The sequence below is a fragment of the Penicillium robsamsonii genome (genome assembly GCF_028829455.1).
Source record: "Penicillium robsamsonii strain IBT 29466 chromosome Unknown utg000006l_segment0_segment0, whole genome shotgun sequence".
NCBI classification, from domain to species: domain Eukaryota; kingdom Fungi; phylum Ascomycota; class Eurotiomycetes; order Eurotiales; family Aspergillaceae; genus Penicillium; species Penicillium robsamsonii.
Window position 1 is genome coordinate 1,329,469 of NW_026643224.1, and position 23,144 is coordinate 1,352,612.

The following is a 23,144-nucleotide window of genomic DNA, read 5'->3' on the forward strand; positions in this document are numbered from 1 at the left end:
CCCCCGCAAAGCTGAATTTCGCCCTTGGCCGCCTTCGTCTGCCGAATTGTTGAGCTCTCTCTTCGACTTTTCTCCTTTCTCTCTTCTTTCATACAAATGTACTGTGTGATACAATGGTTTATTTTATTATCTTTCATTCAAATATTTGGACCTCAGTCTGACTTCTAACACGCAGTTGACTTAGTACTTCGAAACACACCCGATCGTCCACATGAGGCACCCGCACGACCTCGCCATACATTCGTTCCAGTCATATTCGGACTTGTTAGCACACTTTACAATACAATGACCGTGGAAAAGAGATTATTAGATGCCTATGTTACATACACATTGGATCTGAAGCCGCGATTTGATCAGCGGAATAATACTCCATACAAGCAGTTGGAAGGGAAGATATGGTCATGTCGGGTGAATATTCAGTGAACATAATTCATCATAGGCCATACAGGGGATCAAAAATCTATCTACAAACCCATACAAATGCAATCAACCATCAATTTTGCCGAGGAATTCAGTCACAACTTCCGCGAATGCCACAGGCTGCTCCACCATGGGCAGATGTCCAGCACGGTCGATTATCTTAAGATCGGCGCCACCACGTAGATCCGCCGCCATCTTCTGCATGGTCTGGGGCAAGACACCGTCATTGGCTCCAGCGACGAACAGACCTGGCACGGTGGCAGTAGCCATGCGCTCACGGATATCGTAGGCACAGAGGGCCTGTACGCTATGCGCAAATCCCTTCAAGCTGTTAGTGCGCACAGCTTCCTTGACCGCGGCAAGGACTTCAGGCTGGGCCTGGTATGATTCCGGCACGAACCAGCGACGGGTAGTGACCTCGGCCAACTCTTCGCCAACAATGGGCTCCTTGGTCTCTGGGTCGATAGAGCCTTCCTTCTCGCAGATGGCGACACGGTCCCCCCATGCCTTACGGTTGGATTCGGGGGCAGAAGAGTTGGTGTCGCACGCGATGAAAGCTCCAATGCGCTCCGGGTGGAGGAGAGAAGTGTTTAAAACGGTCACGCCACCCAAGCTGACACCGATCAAACGAGCGGCCTTGGGGGGCACACGCAAAGCCTCCAGCAATGTAGCCAGATCAGAGGCCAGCAAATCGATGTTGACAGGCTGCTCACCACTCTGCGAGCGTCGACCTCTGGTCAAATAACGCACGACACGGTAACGCTGGTTCTGTTGATGAGCAAAGAAGGCGTCAACGAAACGATCCCAGATATTCCAGTTGACCAGGATGGAGTTACTCAGCACGACCACAGGCGCGTAGGGGTCAGTGCTGCCCTCCAGTCGGTAGGGGATTTCAACCCCATCAGACGTAGTGACGAAGGACTCGACAGCCGGGCGGACGGCCGAGGGAAATGTGCGCGTGCGGCCATCATTGGAGTTCCAAGGTCCAATGACATCCGAGGCAGCTAGCGAAGTGAGCTCACGGGGAGCAGGGCCAAAGGTGTAATACCACTCATATACGCGACGCTTCTTAGAGGTGACCACCTCGCTCATGAGACGCGATCCCCATGGGGTATTCATGGCGGCTTTGTGAGCCTCGCCCCCAAGACCATTGACGGGAGCATACTCATGAAGAGTCAGCGATTCGCGTGGGGCGGAATCGATCGCGGCAGTGACAAAGCGGCGACTCCGGCGCCATCCAGGCACACGGGAGAGCATTTCAAAATGTTCCTCACGGTACCATTTTTCCAGGTCAGCTTGTTTGGTGGGGTCGGGGTGAGTGGTCACTCGGATGGCGACGAGGACGCTACCCCGTGTCTCGGCATCTGTATCGGCTTGATCTTCTAGCGGGCGGAAGTTGGGGTCACTGCGCTCATCCACTAGATCGTACAATAAACGGCCGACATCGATTTGTGCCATAGTCTTCTTCTCCCGCTCGGTCTTAATCAAGTCGGTTCTTAGATCCAAGTAGGTCTCTCGAGTCAACTCGTCCATGTCGGTAATATCGTACAAAGCCACATATTCAGGTTGTTCTCCATCGGTGGCACGGAAGCGAAAGCCATTCGTGACAAAGGGCAGTCGTAGACGCAGAGGTCCATGTTCAGTGTTGTACCAGTCATGGAACTGGGTATCTGGCAATGAGCCCTTGGGCTGCATTGTCACATAGAGAAGACCGGGAGTCGGCATTATGAAGGCTTTTAAGAGGAAATTGAAGAAAAAGATTCAAATGTAAAAGATAAAGGTCTTAAAAAGGTCTCTAAAATCCCCAAGACCTCCCATATAAAATAATATACCGGCACTCTCAGAATTGCCCCTCATCCGGGTGAAGGTAAAACCCGAACTTGACTGCCGATATTTCCCTTTTCGGGTATTTTATATAATCACATTCTACTGTTTTATAGGGTATATATTGGTATTTTTGCATCTAATTTAATCATACCAAATAGCATTCATACCAAATCCTTGCTCGGGGATATCCACGCGTGCAACGCGTGCCAACTTCTCGTCGCGCCAGCGGTACATTTCAACAAATCCAAGCTGATCATCGCAAAGTGCGAGCCATTCGTCGCTGAAATCACAGGGACTAACGGCGTTGGAGTGACCACCACTAGTCGAGGTGGGGTTAATGAAGAGCTGACGTTCGATCTCGCCATGCGAGCCGAGTTTGAACGCGGTGATGTAGCCAGTCACATCGAAATGGTTGGACCGAGTAGTGGCGAAAAGGTATTCTCCTCCCTTGGTGCAGAAAGTGACATCGCCGCGGTACTTGTTGCGTGGGGGAAGACCTAATAAGTTAGTTGTTTTGACATCGATCGCCTTTTTCGGTCAGTAACACTTACCGGAAGGCAGTAACGGGTATGTGATATGAGTGAATACTGGTTTGTGAGTGCGCTCATCGATCACGTAGACTGCCAGTCGATTGCCTGCCTCCATCAGCGCGTACAGGTACTTGCCGCTTGGGTGCATCTCGACCCAGCGGGGGTGATCACCGGCATCAGGAGCCTCGAGGCAATCCACCAGTGCTAATTGGCCCGTCTGGGGATCCTTGATGTGCGTCCAAATCTTGTTGGCTGTGAGATCGGCGGAGTACAAGTAGGTCTCCGTGGGGTCGAACACCATGCCGTGGATACCAGTGTTGGGAACGTATTCATAGTTCTGGATATTGCTGTCTAGAGCTCCGTCGGACTTGACAGAAAACACGTTGCCGTACCCAGCGTGGTTGTAGAAAGGGTTGCCGTAAACATTGTAAGGAGGCTTGTGGGCGGCCAGCACGAAGATAGCACGAGTGTTGGTCTCGCTGCTGGGAGCCAGAGCTAGTGCGAAACAAAAGAGTAGGTTAGCAAGTGGAAGAGGAATTGGATTGTGTGGACATACGGTGACCAGCAACCGGGTGCGACACTTGGTGGACGATCTCTGTCGGGCTATTGACGGCGAAACTGTTCCACTTCTTCATAGCCGCGCCATATATCGTCTTCTTATCGTGGGAAAAGGTCATCCATGAGATGGGCTCCGCTTCTGGAATCTCGGTCTTTTTAACCAACTCTAGCGTGAGGGATTCATCATCGAATTGCACGGTATAGATGCGCCCGGGGGCGGTCCAGGTACCGACCATCAAATGATGCTTCATATTGACAATTGAGGAGTGAGAAAATGACCGAGATATCGAGGCAGATGCTCGTGGAAAGACAGAACAAATCATGTACACGTCGAGGATTTGAAAGGAAGTTATCCACATGCGGGGAGGATATCGGCATCGAGGGGCGGCATCCCGCGGGAGTGTGTTTTACTGCAATGCCGGTGTTGGGATCACGACTTTTGGCTTATTTTTAATTGTTCTAGTACACTGCAGAATATTTGAGGTGGATATGAATGTAATTTGAAACACCTAGTCACTTTTGTGGAGGCCTATCATATTCTTGAAGTGCCTTCTCCCGTAATCCGGGGTAGACGCATCTATAGTGAAGCCAGGCAATCCTCACAAAACAGCAATTCCCACGCTTTTCAGCTAGTTGTTTAACTAGCAATATCACACCATCATGTTTTTTAGCAGCTTGCATACAGTATATACGCGTCGACCCAATATTGTGCCCAAGTTGTGTTCTTTCAACCAATACATCTAGTTATATATATACCTATATATATCTACATACCAAACAGCAACCTCCAACTACGTGGATCTGGTGGATATCTATATAACCTGTTCAGTCGTCTCATTTATCAGTCATTCGGCTTGTCTCTCTTCTATATGTTATGTTGTATACCGGGTAGATATTTCGCACGTATACCCCGGAGAAACACTCCCCCACATGGGCGGGTAAGATATTTGCCCTCGGCATCAACGATATCCCCCGACCACCCCGCAATCCTGTAAAGGTGGAAGGAAACATTTAAACCGACCTCTGATGTACAGGTTTCAACGTAGACTGACTATCCTCAAATATACCCTCAAATCAATCGGAATCAATCATACAAGAACCATGCGTCTGCCCTACGCTCCTTCCACTCCGCCTATCGATGCACCCCCCGACACCGCCGACATCTATGCGCGCATTGCGGAGCGCAGAAACCCCCGTCCTTTGATCCCACTTGACCTGTCCCTCCTCCACAGCCCACCTGTCGCCGATGGCTGGAACAGCTTCATCGGAGCTATTCGATCGCGTACTCTGGTCGACTCTGGTATCATGGAGTTGGCAGTCTGCCGTGTCGCCGTACTAAATAACGCTATCTACGAATGGAACGCTCACGCTCCACTGGCTCTGAGGGGTGGCATCGAGCCAGATCAATTGCACGCTGCTCTTACCCTACCTTGCACCGCCGAGGGTGATATTGCCGGGCTTGAGAGTAGCGCACTCACCCCGCAACAGCGCGCCGTTCTACGCTATACGGACCAGATGACTCGCACAATCAGAGTTGAAGATGATGTTTTTGCTGAATTGAAGACGGTTGGGTACAATGACCGCGAGATCGTGGAGCTCACCACCGGCATCGCCGGTTATAACTGTGTGAGTCGGTTCTTGGTTGCGCTGGACGTTGGCGAGAACAATGCTCGCGAGATGAAGAGCGTGAATGAGTTGGTTGCCACTCTATAGGAGGTGAGAGGGCGGTGACGCTCAAATGAAACGTTGTTGTAACACAAGGAGACTGTTGATGAATGATATGGGCAACATTGTCAGAGCCACTACAAGTATGTAAATAGAAAGTTTGGATAATGAATAAATGATGAATCAAAATTAGACTAGCAATATAAGACCTCAATGCTAAACCTTATATCCTCTCTTGTTACCCTAAACCACCTATAGGCACTGCGAGTAGTAATCATTCTGCTTCTGGCAGGTGTACGGACTGGCACAGGTGGTTGCTCCGGTCCAGCTAGATCCACCACATTGTGCATAGTGAGCTGCACCAGTGGTGCCTGGTCCAGTTGTGGTTGTGGTGGTGGTGGCGCTGGTGGTAGTAGTGGAAGTGGTGGCGGTGACTGCTGTGGTTGTCCCGCCTGAGCCACCCGAGCTGGGGAAATAATTTTTCAGGAGACTTATGTAGTAAATATAGCCTGTGCCAGAAGGAGGCTCGAAGCTGTACATGTAGTCTCCCCACCATGGTCCAGCTGACCACCAAGATGCGCCAAGCCAAACATCACTGTTCGCTTGCAAGTAATCAAGCATACCTGTCACGGCACTTTTGCAGACAGAATTAGGACCCCCAGCAAATTCACCTAAGAAGGCCTTCTTGCCATTGTCCTTAAGCCACTGCGTGGCAGCCACAACTCGTTCTTGGCCGATAGTTGAGCTAACACAGGTTTCTGATGTCCCGGAACCGTCAGAGTCAAGATACTGATGCATCTCATAGATAATCAAGTCTTGTGGATCTGTCAAGGCTTTCATATTGTCATTGACCGTTGGCCATGTCCATGCACCGCTCCATGAGTTCCCCTCCACAAAAATGTACTGCGACTTGGCTCCTGCAGCTCGGATAGCGTTGATAGCAGCTTGATTTAGGTCCAACACCAGGGTTTGCTCTTCCGAATTGAACTCATTGTCTACAAAGTCAGTGTGCGTCTTTAGGGCTGGAATAGTGTATCTCACTTGTGTCGAAGATGACCTTGTCATTCGACGCGAATTCAGATGCGAGCGTCGTCCAAAATGCAGCAAAGTCGCTAGTCGAGGTGATGATATTGTCATAACTATATATCGTTAGACGAATACTCCACGCAATGCAACGGAACTTACTATCTTCCAAAATTGTGAGGGTCAATAACAGCATATCCACCGGTAGACGTGATATAGTTGACAGTCTGTTGCAAAATTGGCATCAATCTTTGATGTATGGGAGGTTACACCACATACGCTTTTCAATGCAGCCAGGTAGGTCGGATCCGCACTCGACGTCAGAGTTCCTGGAACCAACCGCTCCATTGAGAAGGGAACGCGGAATAGGTTCATCCCTTGACTCCTCAGAGCTTGAATGGCCGAGGTCGATGGCCAGATATAGTCAGTGCCCAGTTCTCCTGGAAAGTTTCCACTCCCAAACTCTGCGCCAGCTTCGTTTGCACCGAACCCTATCCACGACCTGGTCAGATATCCAGTTTACATTAGAATCGTTACACTTCATACAAACAAAGGAAGATGTTCTTTTTGATAGGGACGGTCCTGGTGCTGCCATCACCAGGCCTGTAACTCCAGCCATGGCAATGAAAGAGGTATACCGCATTTTGGTAAGGTGAAATTTCTCGAGGACGCTATGGAATGTAAATTCATGAGGAGGCAAAATGCGGTTTATATGAAGTTACTTTAGACAATAACGGCAAGGACCGACCTCCCTGATCACGAATGGCCCCCTTACGACTGAAACTGTGAAGCTTTGGTAGTGCAAACATTTTCGCCCGGAGAGACGGAGAATTATCTTCACGTTCTCGATTAGGTTTTTTTGCGGACCGCCACCCGAGTTAGAATAAGTCTGAAGAATGAATATCTGAGAAAAATGTATTCCGGATTCGGCACGGCTTTACAAGTAAGCTTGGTGGCTGGAATGTCGGAGATTTGAGGTGATATGGGAGGGCGCCACTGTAGTAGACTGAAGAATGAAGCGCAATATAGTACTCCGGAAAGTAAATATGATAAATTAGTGTCCTATATTACCGACAGCATTGCCAAGCCCCCGACGCTTGTCAGACTACCCTAGCTCGTTTCAGGGGATACATCCGGGTCTAACGGGGAAGGATAATATTGACCGGGATAATATCGATTGGGGTAAGATTGACCAAGGTATTAAGGACCTGATTTGTTCAAATAGATTAACACTAGGCCGCTCGTCCTACCAAAACTGTAAGGATTATGGGATAAAACACCAGATACTAAACAGGAGATGATCATCGGCATTAAGAGGAGTTCGCATACAATCCCTGATGATCGAAATGCTTGACTAATTGCTAATTGCTATGTCGCTTCAAAGTTGTATATACATGTAGAATATTTCTTTTTCTTCCCCAGACTTAGGCAGAGTATAGTCTCCCCCGCATATGCAATTTCCCCACGAAATCACCGGACGTGCACTAGTTGCATGAAATCAGCCCATATAATCTTAGCGTGTACTTGAGAAAGAGGAAGCGCCCAACGTGCAGGCGAAATCAAGGTGGCTTGATTAGTCGGAGCAGTCTCCGGTTTCTGGCTTCTTCAGGGTGAACAAGGTGTAGCGCCACATGCACCAGCTGGGTCTGTGGATAATGGGATATGCCCTGCAGGACTTGTTGGCTTAAAGGGTTCCTTAGTGCTGACATTGGAGTCAACGGGCACCGGTTATTCACGGGAGCCGGATAAATTATTCTTACTTTTAATATCTTCAATTTGACGGAATTGGGTTGGAAGCCGACACTGATGGGAAGATAACAGTAACAGTAGGGAATTTGGTTATACCAAAGTGGATATTGTACGGGGGAAAAAAGAGACTGTTCGAGAAGGCAAATAGATGAGATCATACGAAGGTAATATGAAGTACAATATGGTATTGTGCACGGTGTATACTATTTAGAACTGTATAAGAAGAAAAGGAGGCTGTAAAAGTCTACTATGGGGTGATCACGTATGAAAGGATCAAAGACAAATGAGAGAACAGGTTAGAACTAGAGAATAGAAAATAAACATAAACATGGACTTCAATTTCAAAAACCAGAATGAAACTCTTAAATTCAGAAATCATGTCAAAAGTACAATCAATCTAACAGACACAAATTGATCCAATCATTCCCAAGCTTCTTGTCTTCATCCTCCATTCTCCAACTTTCCAATCAACTCTTTAAGAGTTGCCTATCTACAGGCACTGCGAGTAGTATTCACTCGACTTCTTGCAGGTAAAGGGGCTGATACAGGTGGTTGGACCAGTCCAGTTAACCCCACCGCACTGCGCATACTGAGGAGCGTCGGTGGTGCTCGGTCCAGTGGTAGTGGTAGTAGTGGTGGAGGTAGTTTTGCTTGTGGCCTTGGTGGTGGTAATTGAGCTTGTGGCCTTGGTGGTGGTAGTGCCGGAGCCTGGGTCGGTCGAGTCGAAAGTCGAACCGAGAGGACCGACCTTGATGTTGGAGTAGACAACGTAGGCGTTGGGGTGGTTGGCTTCAACATCGACAGGGTCGCCAGAGGAAATGTCGCAGCTACCACGAGCAGCACCGGGAGTAGTAGAAGAGGCGTCAGTCGGGAAGGTGCTGTCGAGCCACAGCATGTTGGCCGAGTGGTCGTCCCAGAGACTCATCACCAGAACCATGCCATCCGCAAGACCTGCCCCCATACCGGCCATGCCACCATGCTTAGTGAATACATCCGTGTCCTTGAAGGCGGACTTCTGAGCATTGCAGAAGGATTCGGTGATAGAGTTGCCAGTGACAGCGTCGACTTTCGACACAGACTGGGGGATAACCTTGCCATCCTGCACGTAGAAGCGCTTGATTTCCGAGAGGGTGCCGGTGGAGGTACCGTCATCGGTGATGAACTGAGTGACCACAGTGAAGGGGGAGGTAGTATCAACGATCTTGTTCGGACCAAAGAAAGACTGGTCACCCATGCGATAGGCGTTGAAATCACATCCATCAGGGTCACAAGTACCACCATAGCGGTCATCGCTGTATGTGCCGCCACAGGAATCTCCGGTACACCTAGTCTGGGCTGGGTCATCGCAGGGATGGGGCGTGAATGCCGTGGAGATTGAGTTGGCCTCCCAAATATCCATCTCGGCACAGCAAGAGCCGTAATCACCAGTACCAGCGTTGGCATCGTTGGGAGAGGGCACCCACCCATCAACGTTGGCCTCGCCGTTGATAAACTTGAGGTCACGGGGGCATTGCGCATCACAGTAACCGGTACCGTACTTAGCACCGGCCTTGTTGGCAGGGTATCGTCCCATGCCACCATCTTCGTCCATAGACACGAAGTAAAGCGCGCCGTTCAAGCCGCAGGGAAGGTTCGAGACATCGACATCGAAGGTGAACTCCTGATTGAGAAGCTGGAACATTTCGTACTTTTCATCATCCGCCATCAGGTAGAGACGCGAGCCAATGTTCTTCTGAGACGCCTGGGTGACGAAGTTCAGTCGCAAAGAGCTGCCGCTGGCCGTAACACCATAAGTGCCCGGGTAATCAGCACCTTCTAGGGCACAGTTCTTGGCACAAGTGACATCGTCTGGGCAGATAGTGGTATCCCATTCATTGCCAGTGTAGCAATTGGTGGAGCCGGTAGTGCTGTGAACCCAGCGCCAGTTGGCATCGACGACAACCTTGCCGCTTTGGGAAGTGCAGCTTCCTCCAGCAGCGCATTTTTGCCATGTCAAAGACGGATGGACTTCAGGCTTGTTTGTGCCCACCTGCTGTGCGTGTGCAGCCCCGAGAAAGGCAGCCAACAGCAGGGCATTTTTGTAGATCTTGAAGGAAAGAGCGGAGGCCATGATGTCCAATGTCAATGTGTACCGGGTTGAGTGAGGTTTTGATGAATTGATGAGGAATTGGAGACTCACATGGACATAGAGTCCCTTTTATATTCAATGGGATAAAGTACTCATATTGAGCTTCATGTCACGGCTCTACGGTCCGTATGACCGTATGACGATAAAGTATCATATTTCCTAATGGAGAAGTGCAAGAAACACTCCGGGGACACGGAGGGCGTTCCCCAGACCCCGCGACAGGCCTCACAAGTAGATGCAGTGAGTTTGTGGAGTGAGGCGCCCTGGGTCTTGGTGGCACACCGCAATGCCCGTGAAGATTACATCCATCGCTTGAAGAGAAAAGGTGTGTGCTGCCCGTCAGACTAGGCACCGACAATGCAACTAGTTAGATTGAATTGAAAGCCATTGGCGGCTAAATTGCCAGCCTCCAAATTAGGTAGGGACAACGCCATGTCGTCTACGCCTTGGGAGAAATGAAACATGGCATATCCGGATTAGTAAAATACCTCAGATCCGTGACCAGGTAGTCACTCCCCGGATTCTGCAGAAAGTAGATCGCGGGGGCAGACTTCCAACTCTCGGTAATTTGCGTTAGCTGCACTAGCTGGGTGTAGTGCATTAGCGTATCCAAGGCAATTTGGTTTAATCACGAGCAGGAATCCAATGCCGAGCACAGGCCTGCTGCTAATTTGTAGTCTCATGACACTGGTGTAGGTGAGATGAATGTATAATTTTGGTGCCGAGTGGCTTTTTTTTGGTCGCGCGAGAGAAACGGCTATGCAACCCGGCGATTTATGAAATAAGACTGTCGAATTGACATTTTTGAATCGAATTTAAGTCCAAGTCCCAAAGGTATGGATCAAGGGACGAATAGATCAAGTATGAAGATCGAGGGAAGATCAAAGTGAAGATCAAAGTGAAAGCCGATCCACTAGGCGGCCACTGGGGTAGGTGGGAAGTTAATGCCGACAGATGAGTCATCGCCGAAACCGGAAGTGGGAATCACAAAAAAAAAGAATCGCAATTTCTCTATATCCTTCTAGACATTTTGAAGGAATATTAGCGGATTCAACACCGTCCTTTCATTTAACATGGCTTCTAGCTTCATTTTAACCCTCTCCGGCCCTGACCGTCCCGGTATCGTCCACGCGGTCACTGCATTCCTCGTGCAGAACAACCTCAACATTATCGATTCGTCGCAATTCGGTGATCCTGCCTCGAAGCGCTTTTTTATGCGCACACAATTTGCGATTGCAAGTGGCGATGAAACTCCCGAACTTGAGAAGCTGCGCACTGCGTTCGAGCCCACTGCTCAGTCATTCTCCTTGAACTTCGAGATCAACCCCACTGTGAAAAAGCCCCGCGTGCTGATCATGGTCTCCAAGATTGGCCACTGCCTCAACGACCTGCTATTTCGCCAATCCACTGGCCAGTTGAGCATTGAGGTGCCTTTAATCGTTTCCAACCACCCGGATTTCGCTACCCTCGCGGCCACCTATAATATCCCATTCCACCACCTCCCCGTCACCGCGGATACCAAGGCGCAGCAGGAAGCCCAGATTTTGGAATTGGTGGGCCAACACAACATTGATTTGATTGTGTTGGCTCGGTATATGCAGGTGTTGTCCCCAACCCTGTGTTCCGCCATGTCCGGTCGCATTATCAACATCCACCACAGCTTCCTGCCCTCTTTCAAGGGTGCTAAGCCCTACCACCAGGCCTACGACCGCGGTGTGAAGATCATTGGCGCCACTGCCCATTTCGTCACCAGTGACCTAGATGAGGGCCCGATCATCGAACAGAACGTCGTTCGGGTCAACCACGGCATGAGCCCCAAGGAGCTGACCCATGCCGGCAGCAACGTGGAGAGCAATGTGCTCGCCACTGCTGTCAAGTACGTGACAGAGCGCCGTGTGATCTTGAACGGCCACAAGACTGTTGTCTTCAACTAAGATATTGAGTCTCTACCAACTCTGTGGTTTTATATTCCCATATTGCACATTCGGCCATCTTTAAATCATCCCCTTCAATCCTTTCTGTGATACTTCTATGATCAAGATTATAGGCCATGGGACTACCAAGAAAAGAAAACCAAAACCAAAATAGATTTCAAGCTCCAATGTATATATATCTATATATATAAATAGTCTGAAATACAATGACTCATTGGACTTCACAGCCCCAAACCGTAGGGCTGGCAGTACTCCCAAGGTTATAGTGGTGCCTTCTATCTTAAGAATTTCTTTTTCCATCTCTTGATTGTTCATCGTCCATCGGTTTTGCTTTTCCCCCCCTTCCCGTAAACAAGCGCTCAGGCGTATTCGTATTTGGCGGGGAAGATAAAACTCAACATCTGCACTGCCCAAAGAAGGATTCCATTTCCTATCTATTTGTCCAACTAAGATGACTTATACTGTTGCTCCTCATCTCGAATACTTCACCATCCCTCTCAAGGACTTCGCCGCCGCTCGACCTGAATTTGAAGGGCTTGGTGTTGGCGCTTACATTTTCTCTCATGCCGATCCCACCCCGCGTATCCTTCTTCTTCAGCGTGCACTCACAGACTCAATGCCTGGCTGTTGGGAGGGCCCCGGAGGTGCATGCGAGCTGGAAACCGACAAAACATTACTCGATTCCCTTGTGCGCGAAACGCTAGAAGAAAGTGGATTGCATGTGTCTCACATTATTGATCTCGTCGCGGTGGATTGCTGGGAACATCATCGCCATAATGGTGGCAAAATCCGTATTGCTAAGTACTCGTTCATTGTCGAGGTTCAAGAGACCTTGCGATGGTCAGGTGGAAAGCAGCAATCGGTGCCAACACTCCAAATACCTGTTCAACTGGAGCGATTGGAGCACCAGAAATTCGACTGGGCGATAAAAGAGGATGTTCTGCTTTCTGTTCAATCCCCCAACTGTCCATACAGGTTCCCATTGCCCTTAATTGGCCACCAAGCACCTAATATCCTCCGGGCTTTTGAATTGGTTGAAGAACACCAGGGCAAGAAGTGGACCGTGGATCTCGCGGAGTGAAGTCTTAAAGGCCTATCCATAGCACATCAAACTCAGCACGCTCCTCCCTTTTTTTTACCCAGCTGTGATGAATGTTTGGAATTGGGATTTTAAATCTCCCTTTCCCACTTGTCTTGGTTATTTGGGTTTTGTGTCTCATTTTTTACTAGAGCATCAAGTACAAGACGCGCACAACCACCACTTGTATAGGTGAAATTAGTATGCAGCAAATGGGGTGGGGGGGTAATGGACGATAAGTATTATTAAAAAAAGAAAACAGCTACTTCGTGACGGACATGATATATACATAAACGAAGACACAAACCCGATCATCGAGAGGATCCGTGAAGAACGAGGACACCGGAGTTCCAATGCCCAGTAAATCATATGACAAGTGAACCCTCGGCTGGGTTCATGGATTTGCTCTAGCAGTGCTGGAACTGGATGTGGATGACCTAGGCGGGACTTCACCAGGCATCGGCTTGCGAGCCCACACTCTTCTCCTGTACTGGTCAGTAGATGCGGAACTTGAACCATAAAATCAGAACTTACGCTTTGTGATACGCATGGAAATAAGGATTCTTGAGTTCACTGCGTAACTTGGCACAGTATACATGGACTTGTTCCTTAGTCCATGGCTCGGGGTCTCCAAATTTCGTTAGCAGCCACATGCACCACCCCTCCATACCAGACATCCAGTGCTGGGAATTGACCATGCCTGCTTCCTTGAATTTTTGGTCTCTGGGCCATGGTCCGATTGGCCACTTGTAAACCTTTTCGTGGACGTCCACAAATCCTGCGCTCTTGATGCTCTCCGACATGGTGAGGACGATATCGCAAGAGCGACCAGCGCTCTCACCGCACGTTTGTATAAGTGGGCCCCACGAGGACAAAGCACTGTCAGCTGGGAGACTCCCATCATCACTTGTGATAAAAGGGCCGACCTCGATCTGCTCGATCCAGCCACCAGGGGCCATTTTGCTATTATACGATTAGATTGGCCCAAAGATACTCGGATCTGTCGATAACCTACTCAAAGCAGTGCTGGTAAACACGATCCCACTCGAGAGAGTCAAATGATCCGATCATATTGCGCATGTGAATTAGATCAAATTGTTCGCGCCATGTCCATTCTTGTAGCACATCATCGACCTCGATGACACAATTGGGTGGCATCCAGGTGACCGGAGGAGGGAAAAGGTCAACTCCTCGAACAGTCGCATTCGGGAACATATCAGCGACATCGCTAGGAATGATCAGTATTTAATATTTTCACTGGGGTCGGAACGGTCCGGCGTACATGGCCCAAGTGCCCTTTCCGGTTCCAATATCGAGAACCTGTAGCGGGCATTCTCGGTCGGCCCCGATGGGTGATCGAAACAGTGGATTTGGTTGATCCGAATCCATGATGAGATCCACGAGATGTCTGCCACGATGGTCAGGAGCGTGTTCTGAATAAGGATTGGACTATGTACCCTGCCTCATAGGTCTCAAATTGTTGCTCATCAGACGGGATACTGTAAAGAAATGAGTCCATGTATGTTCTTGTGTGATATTTCAACCGCATACCAATATTCTTTGTTTGAAAGCGATTGATATCTATTTTTTCTGTTAGATATCACTAAGTGATCCAATCTGTGAAGCTCTTACCGCCTGCCGTTGTCCATCAAACCACGATATATTGATGATTTAATCGAGGTTGTCTCCCTAATGCGGCGTAAGGAATGAAGTATAAGATATCCAACAATCACATGCAAACTCACGAGTGCCAGTCATCGGGGCTATAAGCGCTCTCAGGAGCGTACAAGTCTGGATCCACAGCGATGGGCTCCATGCTTTTCATCATATATCAACAAATATACCTGGAGACTGAAGGAAAAGAATATATGGGGGAGTATAAGGAGAGAGAAGAGAATAAAGCTCTGGAACACTAGAGAGACCAACCTTGGAAACGTTAATATTACATAACCCGTGGGCCCCCGGTTCATCCATGGATATCTTTTGACTTTTCCGGTAAGGGGATTGCTGATTGGCTAACAAAACCGCAACCTCTTGACGCTTTCCTCAACTGGGTAATTTCGTCAAACCTACCTGGAACCTGCTCCCGTGTCCCGCACGGAAGAACTCTCAGCTTTCCCCTGGATCTCCTATTGGCTTATTATTCACGTACTTTATTTTCAACGGGTATACTACGTATGTATTCTCAAAGATGTATTCATAGTTATCTGTGCAATTTAGAGTCGGAATACTCGGGAACCCTCTGATAAAATATTACTGACAGGTCAAATTCGAATTTAAATATCATCTTAGAACCCCCTACACTACCCCGTGGATATGTGACCAATTTACCAGACTTATACTGTAGGTCGAGCTGCACGAACCTCTCAAATGATAATACGCTCGACTCAACTACCTACTTGCGATGTTCCCAGGGGCCAACTTTGATCAGATCGTAATAGACGAGCTGTTTTGTTATGCCGAGGCCGAGTTGTAATGCGGCAAAGCATGGACCCCGTCATAAACGCAACCTTGAAAATTCATGTATGTAACCCACGGCGTCTGCACATCAAGGTTCATTCGGTATTGCAGTACCCGTTTTCGAGTGGTGTATCTTGTGAATGACTACAATGAAACTGTGCAAGCTCTGTATAACCTCTGTGAATTAATATTTGAGATTCATTGGCCCTTGGAAAGTATCGACCAGGAACGATGCCTGAAGGCAACCCATCAACTCTTGACCAATTTGTTCAAATATTTGAACAGACCCGGGGAATACATATTGACGTTACAAATGGTCAGCATGCTTGAACCCATTTGCGCCACTTGTTCTGAGCAGGATTGGTAATCTCTCTATTGGGCTTGAAGAAACTTGCCATTCCAAACAGAATGCCTTACAAAACCTGGAGTATATCGCAACAATTTTTCGCACCGATTTTACGAGACAGCGTGAGGCTGATGTCCTGACCGATGTCCTTGGGATCTGCTACCAGCCAACCATGTTAGGCGGCCTAGGAATACACAAACAATATTCTCTCATAAGCCAACAGGAATCGGAAATATTGTTTCTTGTGGATGCGTGGCTGTAATCACTTAATCAAGCCGACAGAGAAAAATCAATCCCTTGCCTTCTAACACAAAGGCCGAAAGGCCGCCGAGGAATGACTATGAGTGAAAAGATATTTGAGATGCATGATCTGAACCACCAAGGATTTGTGGTTCCAGGCGACATAATTCGTATTCGTGTTGATTAGGTACTTGCATCTAAGATATCTTGGGCAGTAGGTTTGCGTTTAGAGGCACCGTAAGATGCGGGCTGATTGTGAGTCTCCAGGGAATGGAAAGCACCTATAATCTGTTTGGAAGACCGGAATACTCCGAAACAATCGCTTCTGGCTTTCTGGGGACCATGTCGTTGATCCTAGGGTCAACGATACGACACTGAATTCTACCGAGACCGCGCGCAACCCGGAATGTTGGTTGTTGGGCCGGACTCACACACATGTTCATCAGGTACAGTGGGCTGTCTCGCAATTGGACTGGGCGCTGCGGATGTCACTTTGCCATTGGTAACTGGGGAAACGTGGTTCAAAGTCCCGGAAGCCATCAATATACGGCTAGTTGGAGCACTAAAGCCAGGGATCGGGGGTAAAGATGTCATTTTGTATATCTTGCAAGTGTTAAAATGGAATACTATAGCATCCAATAGAGCCGTGGAGTTTACAGGCCCAGCACTCAGGCGTTTATCCGTTGACACCCGCTTCTCAATTTCAAATATGACCGCGGTATGTCATAGCCATAAAGCAGTTCGGTTAAATTTACTAATGTCTGACAGGAACTTGGTGGCATTACTGGCCTATTTGTGCCAGATAAAAGCAGCCACAATTATATTAATAGACGCAAACTTACTCGCCACAAATGCCACGCGACATACTTCAAACCCGACACCGATGCGAAGTATGCCGCAGTCCATGAGATCGACATTACAAATGTTGGAGTCTTTGATTGCACGGTATCCCAAGCCGGATGACGTGGTTCCAGTTACGGAAGAAGAGGGAATGGAGCTGAACGGATGCTTTATCGAGGCCTGCACTACCACCGAAGAAGATCTGATTCTCGGTGCTCTAGTAATGGAACAAGCAATTAAAAGAGGATTAAAGCCTACGGCAAAGGGAAAGAGAAGGGTCGTTCTCGGTTTAATGCTAATACTACATCGTTTACGTGAACTAGGGTTTTGCGATAAAAACTCAGATGCAGGCTTTGAGATCAGCATGCCCAGGTGCAGTTATTGTGTCGGCATGCCAGCCGATCAGGCCGCGGCAGGAGAGGTCTGGATCTCCTCTCAGAATCGAAATTTCGAAAACCGGATGGGGAAAGGTAACGAGAACCCCTCAATGCCATGAAACAATCGATTGAGACCACCTTATTTAGGGTCGATTGGTCATCTCGCATCTGCAGCTACTGTCGCAGAATCATCCTTTGAAATGAAGCTAGTCGATCCCAGCGATTTGCTTGCTGCAATCAATTTACGCCGATGGAGCCGCCTCAGGACTGCAAGTATAAATTTCAATGCAATCAAATTAAAGAGCGATCTGGCATATGTTGAGCCATGTGATTGTGGCGATCATCCCAGTGCCATGACCCAAGGATAGAAACAAATGGAGAAAGTGCGGCCAGATAAAGATGCAGAAGGATTGAAAAAGAGGTTCCAAGGCAGGGTGCAAAGTGCCAAAGCTAATGGTAGTCTTCAAGCTGGCCCCTGCTAAGTTTCTGATTCACATGAAAGATAACCAGGATGTTGGTATGTGTTGTCTGGTCCATGCACATCCAAAATTCCGTGAACGAGCCCAGCAGGGGTTTAATATTGTTGTTGGTGGTAAGGGCTTTGGTTGCGGGTCATCTCGCGAACAAGCACTGATGGCATTGTTAGGCAAGCGAAGTCCACCAATCTTATTAAAACGAACACAATTTTTTTTTATCAGGGGTTGCTTTTAGGATGCGGTGTTCAATGTGTCATAGCCAAATATTTTGCGTTCATCTTTCAACGCAACATGCCAAGCCTCGGGCTCCTAGGCATCACAGTGGAAGATGAATCCTTCTTCCAAGTTGCGAATGATGGTATTTGAATCTCCATCGATTTGAATTAAAGAGTCATCGAAGTCGGCGATAAGATGTTTGTATTCAAACTCAGTGAAATGGAAAGCGAGATCTTTCAATTTGGTGGAATCGCTTCGGCTTTTGACCTCTTCGGAAAAAGGCTACTGCAGGCAATAATCCCAGCAAAATTCCCTTCAAGCCAGGAAAAGAAGACAGTAGAACTGCCGGATAAAAGGTTAGAATGGTGCATATTATACCCAATCTTTCCATTTTGGTCGTTTCGTTGCGTCTTGGTGTGGATTAGGCTCGAACAGATTCAAGAAGGGAGGTCATCGCCGAAAGCGTATCTTTGCTCTAGGAGCCATTTTGGCTAGTGGACAAACAATTATGGCCAGGGAACACGGGGAAAGAAGGAGTTCTATTGACTAGCTATAAAAATGGAGCGTTGAAAGGATCTAACTTATCAAGTCGTCCGGAAGGAGGAAATAGGCTGCTACCATCTCCCATAGCTAGGCCCTCAGTAATAATCAATCAAATTTGACCTGCCTAGTTTTTATTCCCATTTTCAGTAAATCAGTGCTTACGCCTATCCGGAGAGGAATACTTCTCGGCTATCGAGAGCATAGTCTTTTTTTCGTAACTTAATTAGACTCCGGTAGCAGCATTTTGTTTCCTCGTGTTGGACGAGATAATTTCCCTGAGTGTCAAGAGGTCCAGGAGTTGGTCATTCGTGCGATAGCCGAAAGCAATACCGAATACGCACAGAGGTACAAGGTCAATTTACTTGAAGAGTCAACCAATGTCCACTACAATTGTGTATTAAGTGGTTGTGGCACTAGTCAGCTTTTGGAGCTACTCACAGGACACATGGATAGACCGATTGCTGCACACAGATACCCCCACCCGTCGGATCGTACGAAACCGAGGGAGAAGAGCTGTGAGATTAGTACCAGCGGACACAGAGTTAGCGGCAATATTTGTTCCTAGCTGTGTCAGAGCAAAGCCAGCTACAATAACAACGTTCCCAGGTCGCTCGACAGAGTTTGCATCCTGCAAAAACAAACCAAGAAGAGTAATGGGGGTTCCAAACCGCTTGACCAAATATGACACTCGGCGAGGAGGAAACGATGATCCCGATGAACGACGTGAAATATCCTTACTGTGTGTTTACTCGGTTAATTATAAATGGAAGATATACTAAGCTAGAAGGAGAAGCGAGAGAACATATCAGTACTATATGTCAACTGTCAGATATGGCGCCTCTAGGCCCCATATAATTACCTTAGTTTTTATGTGGTCTAGTGATAAAATATGCTGTATCTTTTCCCACACTATACCATAATGTAAAGAGTAATGTATTAAATACGTCGGTGTTTTCGTGTCTTCCATAAATCAAGAATGCATACAAGAACGAGGAAATATATAGTTTAGATTTGACTTTCCGACTCCTTGCCGGAAAGAAATCTAAATTTGTGCCCAAAGCTTCACACGCGCAATATATATGGGGGTCTAGGAACTCCGACAGAATGCGTGGAATCATTATCTCGCCTATCCCCCTCCTCCCGGGCCCGTGATATCTCATCTTTCATCTTAGACACCTCATCTGCGCAGGTCGGCCCCTCTGAGACCAGGAGAGCGGCGGAATGGAAGGCTGAGGCACCGGTATTCAAATGGAGCAGGCTTATGTTTGATGCCCTCACACCACCTCCAACAATGATTTCTGGAACTTTGTGGTTTTGAAGTTTTCTACCCCCTTGGAGTTGCATTTGATAACGTACTAGTGTTTTCAACTTGTCCACACACTCCATTGCCTTTGTCCCCGAAGGACCACCATTGGTCAAAATCGATGCAAAGCCACACTCCGTGATATCGGCCAATGCGGTCTCCCAGTGGGATTCCGGGATGAGATCAAAGGCGCGATGAAATGTGCAGGGTCGCCCCTGAGCTAGTTGGACAAGCTGCTTGTTGCGGGATACATCGATCCACGAGGCATTTGGATCACGCTTTTGTGGGGATCCAGTCAAAATCCCGAAGACGAAACCGTCAGCCCCGTGGGATTTGAGAGAATTGAGCGTTTGTTTCATCACCTCGAAGTCAAACTCCTTGTAATAGAAGCCTTCCGCATGTGGTCGAATCATCGTATAGATTGGTATTGGGATTTGTGATCTCAACTTTTGGAGAACCGCTGGGTCAGGCGATAGCCCACCGAGATGATAGTCCTTGCATAACCTTGAGGGCGATTAGTGATAGGGCGGAAGAATATTTTACAATCAAAAAATTCATTTTGAGATGACTAGTTCGCGATAAATGCATTAATTGGCACAAATATAAAACTCACTCGATACGGTCCGCTCCTGCTCTCGCAGCAATCACGACCGATTCATGACTGAAACACGCAATTTCTAGAATTGGCAACTGTGGGCTAACGTATTGACTCATGACTTATAATGATTTGTAGTCAGCTTGTGTGGAGTAATGGGATACGTATGGGGAGAGGGAGGTTTTGTAGTGCGACTGGCGGGTCACCTGATTGGTGATCTAGAAGCGAGCCCAAATATCTACGTGATAGGCCGTGATTATTTGGAGGACATAATCTTGTTTTATCACTTAATTGTCGTTCCTGCTGACTCGAATTGAAAAGTTATCGATATTGCTTATATCGTATTTCATCTGAATGATAGGTAGAAGCTGACTTTCATCTAAAATTATAGAAAATACTTTTATAACTAGAACGAGAAGCTATGGAATTGACGCCGAAAATGACAGCTTTTGGGGCCAGAAAGAGCTGCCTTTCTACTTTGGACATCCATCCGCCCCCCCCCTTTGATCGCCTACTGCTCTGTAACACCACTATTCTGCATTCGCCCCGCGATGTCTACCCTGTTCATATCCGTGAAAAATTATAACCGCCGCCATTTGCCAGGAACTGAGTCATTCTTCGGGGAATCCCCGTCCAACGCTCTCGCCTCGGCTAGATCGACGTGCGTCTTGGCGAAGTTCCGAGCTGATACCTTTCGTTGAAACAGGATGCTTAGCTCTGCATAGGTCCGTCCGCTAGGTTCGGGAATACAAAAAGAGGTATAGATCAAAGATAAAACACAAGTACCACCATAGAAAAAGCCTGCTTTCGCACCCCAATTCCATGCCGACGGATTCAGCATATAAGGTGTAATGATGTTGCTGATAATATTAAGGATATTATATGTCATACGTGCCAGCACGATTGACTTGCTGCGGAGACGGACGGAAGGGATCTCTGCCACAAGTGAGTAGCAGACTGGGCCGACGGTGACGTCGTAGAAGAACGTGTGTACAATAAGCATAGATCCGATTGACCAGGCAAGTCGGCTGCCACCGCTGCTGTTCGCTGGGGGTGGGGATCGAGTCTCGGCGACGCCCAGGCCGCCAATCACTAGCAAGAGCGCTGCTAAAATGGCCAAACCCCAGAGGTAAATGGTTCGTCGACCAAACCGTGGGAGCAAGATCCAGGCTACAAATACGCCGACGATACCGAGGGCATACTGTACGATAGACATGGTGAAGGCCTGCTCCGTCGGTAGTCCCGCTTGCTTGTAGAAGTAGGTGGAGTAGATACGGAGGCCCGTCCCGGATAAGATCTGAATACCCCAGCAGCAACAGGAAATCGAGGTGCGGCGTAGATCTACACCACGGAAGCAATCGATATAGTGTGTGCCTGTACCAGATTCCCGCTCTCTCTGTGTCGTCACCACCATTAGTGATATTACTTGGTCGGCGTCAAACTCAATACGGCCGAGCGATGTTAATCTAAGAAGAGCCGCTTTGGCTTCCTCTAAGCGGTTATTGCGAACAAGCCACCAGGGCGATTCAGGGGCGAAGACTATTCCGATCATCAACGGAATTGGCCAGACCCATTGCAGAGCAAAGGGGATACGATAAGACCATTCGTCTGATCGTGTGAGTATTCCTCGCAGAACACCGGCGGCGAGTAGCTGTCCAAAAACCTATTGATATTCAGTTGGTTAGCTTTATTATTTTATCCTTTTCACCTTACGCCCTTCACCCGAAAGACAGAAAGGGAGGGAAGGGAAGGATGTGAGCTTTACCCAGCAGAGGTTCACATATGTGGTGAGATAAGCGCGAAGATGAGTCGGAGTCACTTCGGCCGCGTATGAAGTAGTCAATGTTTGAAAGATGCCCCAAGGAATGCCCATTAAAACCTGGCCAACTAGCAATACCTCGATACTTGGAGCAAAGAAGGGGATGGATATCGTAGTAGTCATGAAAGCCAGCGAGGCCAGCATCGTATTGCAAAATCCGAATCGTTCCGATAGATAACCGTTGATGAGAAGGCCCATGAGCGACCCAACCGAAGCTCCATTGGAGAGGCCAGCTTGCCAAGAAGCGCTGATTTCATATGTGCCATCCGGCAACTCCTGGCCGTATTTTTTCTGGAAAGCGGGTTGAGCAAAGAGAGAACCCACAAGCTTCATGTCGTAGCCTTCCATGATGAGGGCTAAAGAGAGAAACATGGACCATGCGACTGCCTTGGGATATAGCTGGAGGGCCCGCAGAAAGGTGAGTTCATGTTCGCTATGGGTGGCACGACGAGCATCATCGAGAAGGGTGTCTTGGTGTTTCGGGAAGGTTGTATTGTCAATATAAGTCATTTTCAGAAGCAATAATACTAGGTAGGTCCTATAGTTCTATAGGGCAATCCGGGGAAGAGTACGGAAATTGGATGGGTCCAAGGTTTGTGGGTTCCAAGGTTCTTGCCGGCTAAAGGCAACCAATCAGATGACCCATGTTAGATGACTAAACCACCAGCCTTGCCTAGGCCCGGGGAATCTGCCCAATCAACTAACGAAATTCTTGTACCGATTACCAGAAGATTCAGCCGTATGAAAGACGTTGACACCATAGAGCGGATGCCCGAAGGAAAATCATCTTCGTTATTGATCACTCTGATCTCCCCTAGCTTTCGAATACTGCTGTATGCACAAACGAAATTGTCCTTGTTTTTCGTCTTGCGTAACTCTTGGAGCCAACATGGATAGGGCGTGAAGGGAAAGCGAAAGGAGCAAAGAAGACAGGGCGAGATCGTTTCCTTTATGCCCCGAAGAGAGGCTACATGATGTATTAGCTAAAACCCAAACGCCAGAACTAACTCGAAAAGG

At 48.1% G+C, this 23,144-nt stretch overlaps 11 protein-coding genes across 11 annotated transcripts; 4 read left to right on the forward strand and 7 right to left on the reverse strand.

Moving 5' to 3' along the window:
• Window positions 1-486: 486 nt before the first annotated feature.
• Window positions 487-2,145, reverse strand: N7447_010250 (putative alpha/beta hydrolase; the record flags this gene model as incomplete). Its single annotated transcript, XM_057234512.1, has 1 exon — window positions 487-2,145. The coding sequence occupies one exon, from the start codon at window positions 2,143-2,145 to the stop codon at window positions 487-489; it is 1,659 nt and encodes a 552-aa protein (XP_057081796.1).
• A 243-nt stretch (window positions 2,146-2,388) lies between these two features.
• On the reverse strand, window positions 2,389-3,586 carry N7447_010251 (lactonase family protein; the record flags this gene model as incomplete). Its single annotated transcript, XM_057234513.1, has 3 exons — window positions 2,389-2,744; window positions 2,799-3,272; window positions 3,334-3,586. The coding sequence occupies 3 exons, from the start codon at window positions 3,584-3,586 to the stop codon at window positions 2,389-2,391; spliced, it is 1,083 nt and encodes a 360-aa protein (XP_057081797.1).
• Window positions 3,587-4,436: 850 nt separating this feature from the next.
• On the forward strand, window positions 4,437-5,048 carry N7447_010252 (carboxymuconolactone decarboxylase family protein; the record flags this gene model as incomplete). The annotated part of the gene is made up of 1 exon (XM_057234514.1): window positions 4,437-5,048. The coding sequence occupies one exon, from the start codon at window positions 4,437-4,439 to the stop codon at window positions 5,046-5,048; it is 612 nt and encodes a 203-aa protein (XP_057081798.1).
• A 204-nt stretch (window positions 5,049-5,252) lies between these two features.
• Window positions 5,253-6,371, reverse strand: egl2 (putative endoglucanase; the record flags this gene model as incomplete). Its single annotated transcript, XM_057234515.1, has 4 exons — window positions 5,253-5,995; window positions 6,042-6,139; window positions 6,186-6,250; window positions 6,303-6,371. 4 exons carry the CDS (start codon window positions 6,369-6,371, stop codon window positions 5,253-5,255), a joined length of 975 nt encoding a protein of 324 aa, XP_057081799.1.
• A 1,891-nt stretch (window positions 6,372-8,262) lies between these two features.
• Window positions 8,263-9,882, reverse strand: cbhB (putative 1,4-beta-D-glucan-cellobiohydrolyase; the record flags this gene model as incomplete). The annotated part of the gene is made up of 1 exon (XM_057234516.1): window positions 8,263-9,882. One exon carries the CDS (start codon window positions 9,880-9,882, stop codon window positions 8,263-8,265), a length of 1,620 nt encoding a protein of 539 aa, XP_057081800.1.
• A 1,091-nt stretch (window positions 9,883-10,973) lies between these two features.
• On the forward strand, window positions 10,974-11,834 carry N7447_010255 (formyltetrahydrofolate deformylase; the record flags this gene model as incomplete). Its single annotated transcript, XM_057234517.1, has 1 exon — window positions 10,974-11,834. The coding sequence occupies one exon, from the start codon at window positions 10,974-10,976 to the stop codon at window positions 11,832-11,834; it is 861 nt and encodes a 286-aa protein (XP_057081801.1).
• A 451-nt stretch (window positions 11,835-12,285) lies between these two features.
• Window positions 12,286-12,915, forward strand: N7447_010256 (NUDIX hydrolase; the record flags this gene model as incomplete). The annotated part of the gene is made up of 1 exon (XM_057234518.1): window positions 12,286-12,915. The coding sequence occupies one exon, from the start codon at window positions 12,286-12,288 to the stop codon at window positions 12,913-12,915; it is 630 nt and encodes a 209-aa protein (XP_057081802.1).
• A 527-nt stretch (window positions 12,916-13,442) lies between these two features.
• On the reverse strand, window positions 13,443-14,728 carry N7447_010257 (class I SAM-dependent methyltransferase; the record flags this gene model as incomplete). The annotated part of the gene is made up of 6 exons (XM_057234519.1): window positions 13,443-13,875; window positions 13,928-14,140; window positions 14,195-14,320; window positions 14,370-14,411; window positions 14,545-14,601; window positions 14,658-14,728. 6 exons carry the CDS (start codon window positions 14,726-14,728, stop codon window positions 13,443-13,445), a joined length of 942 nt encoding a protein of 313 aa, XP_057081803.1.
• Window positions 14,729-16,667: 1,939 nt separating this feature from the next.
• Window positions 16,668-17,294, forward strand: N7447_010258 (uncharacterized protein; the record flags this gene model as incomplete). The annotated part of the gene is given in 3 exon segments (XM_057234520.1): window positions 16,668-16,676; window positions 16,727-16,903; window positions 16,914-17,294. The coding sequence occupies 3 exon segments, from the start codon at window positions 16,668-16,670 to the stop codon at window positions 17,292-17,294; spliced, it is 567 nt and encodes a 188-aa protein (XP_057081804.1).
• Window positions 17,295-19,472: 2,178 nt separating this feature from the next.
• N7447_010259 (copper homeostasis protein CutC) lies at window positions 19,473-20,126 on the reverse strand (the record flags this gene model as incomplete). Its single annotated transcript, XM_057234521.1, has 1 exon — window positions 19,473-20,126. One exon carries the CDS (start codon window positions 20,124-20,126, stop codon window positions 19,473-19,475), a length of 654 nt encoding a protein of 217 aa, XP_057081805.1.
• A 762-nt stretch (window positions 20,127-20,888) lies between these two features.
• N7447_010260 (uncharacterized protein) lies at window positions 20,889-22,637 on the reverse strand (the record flags this gene model as incomplete). Its single annotated transcript, XM_057234522.1, has 2 exons — window positions 20,889-21,971; window positions 22,074-22,637. 2 exons carry the CDS (start codon window positions 22,635-22,637, stop codon window positions 20,889-20,891), a joined length of 1,647 nt encoding a protein of 548 aa, XP_057081806.1.
• Window positions 22,638-23,144: the final 507 nt, after the last annotated feature.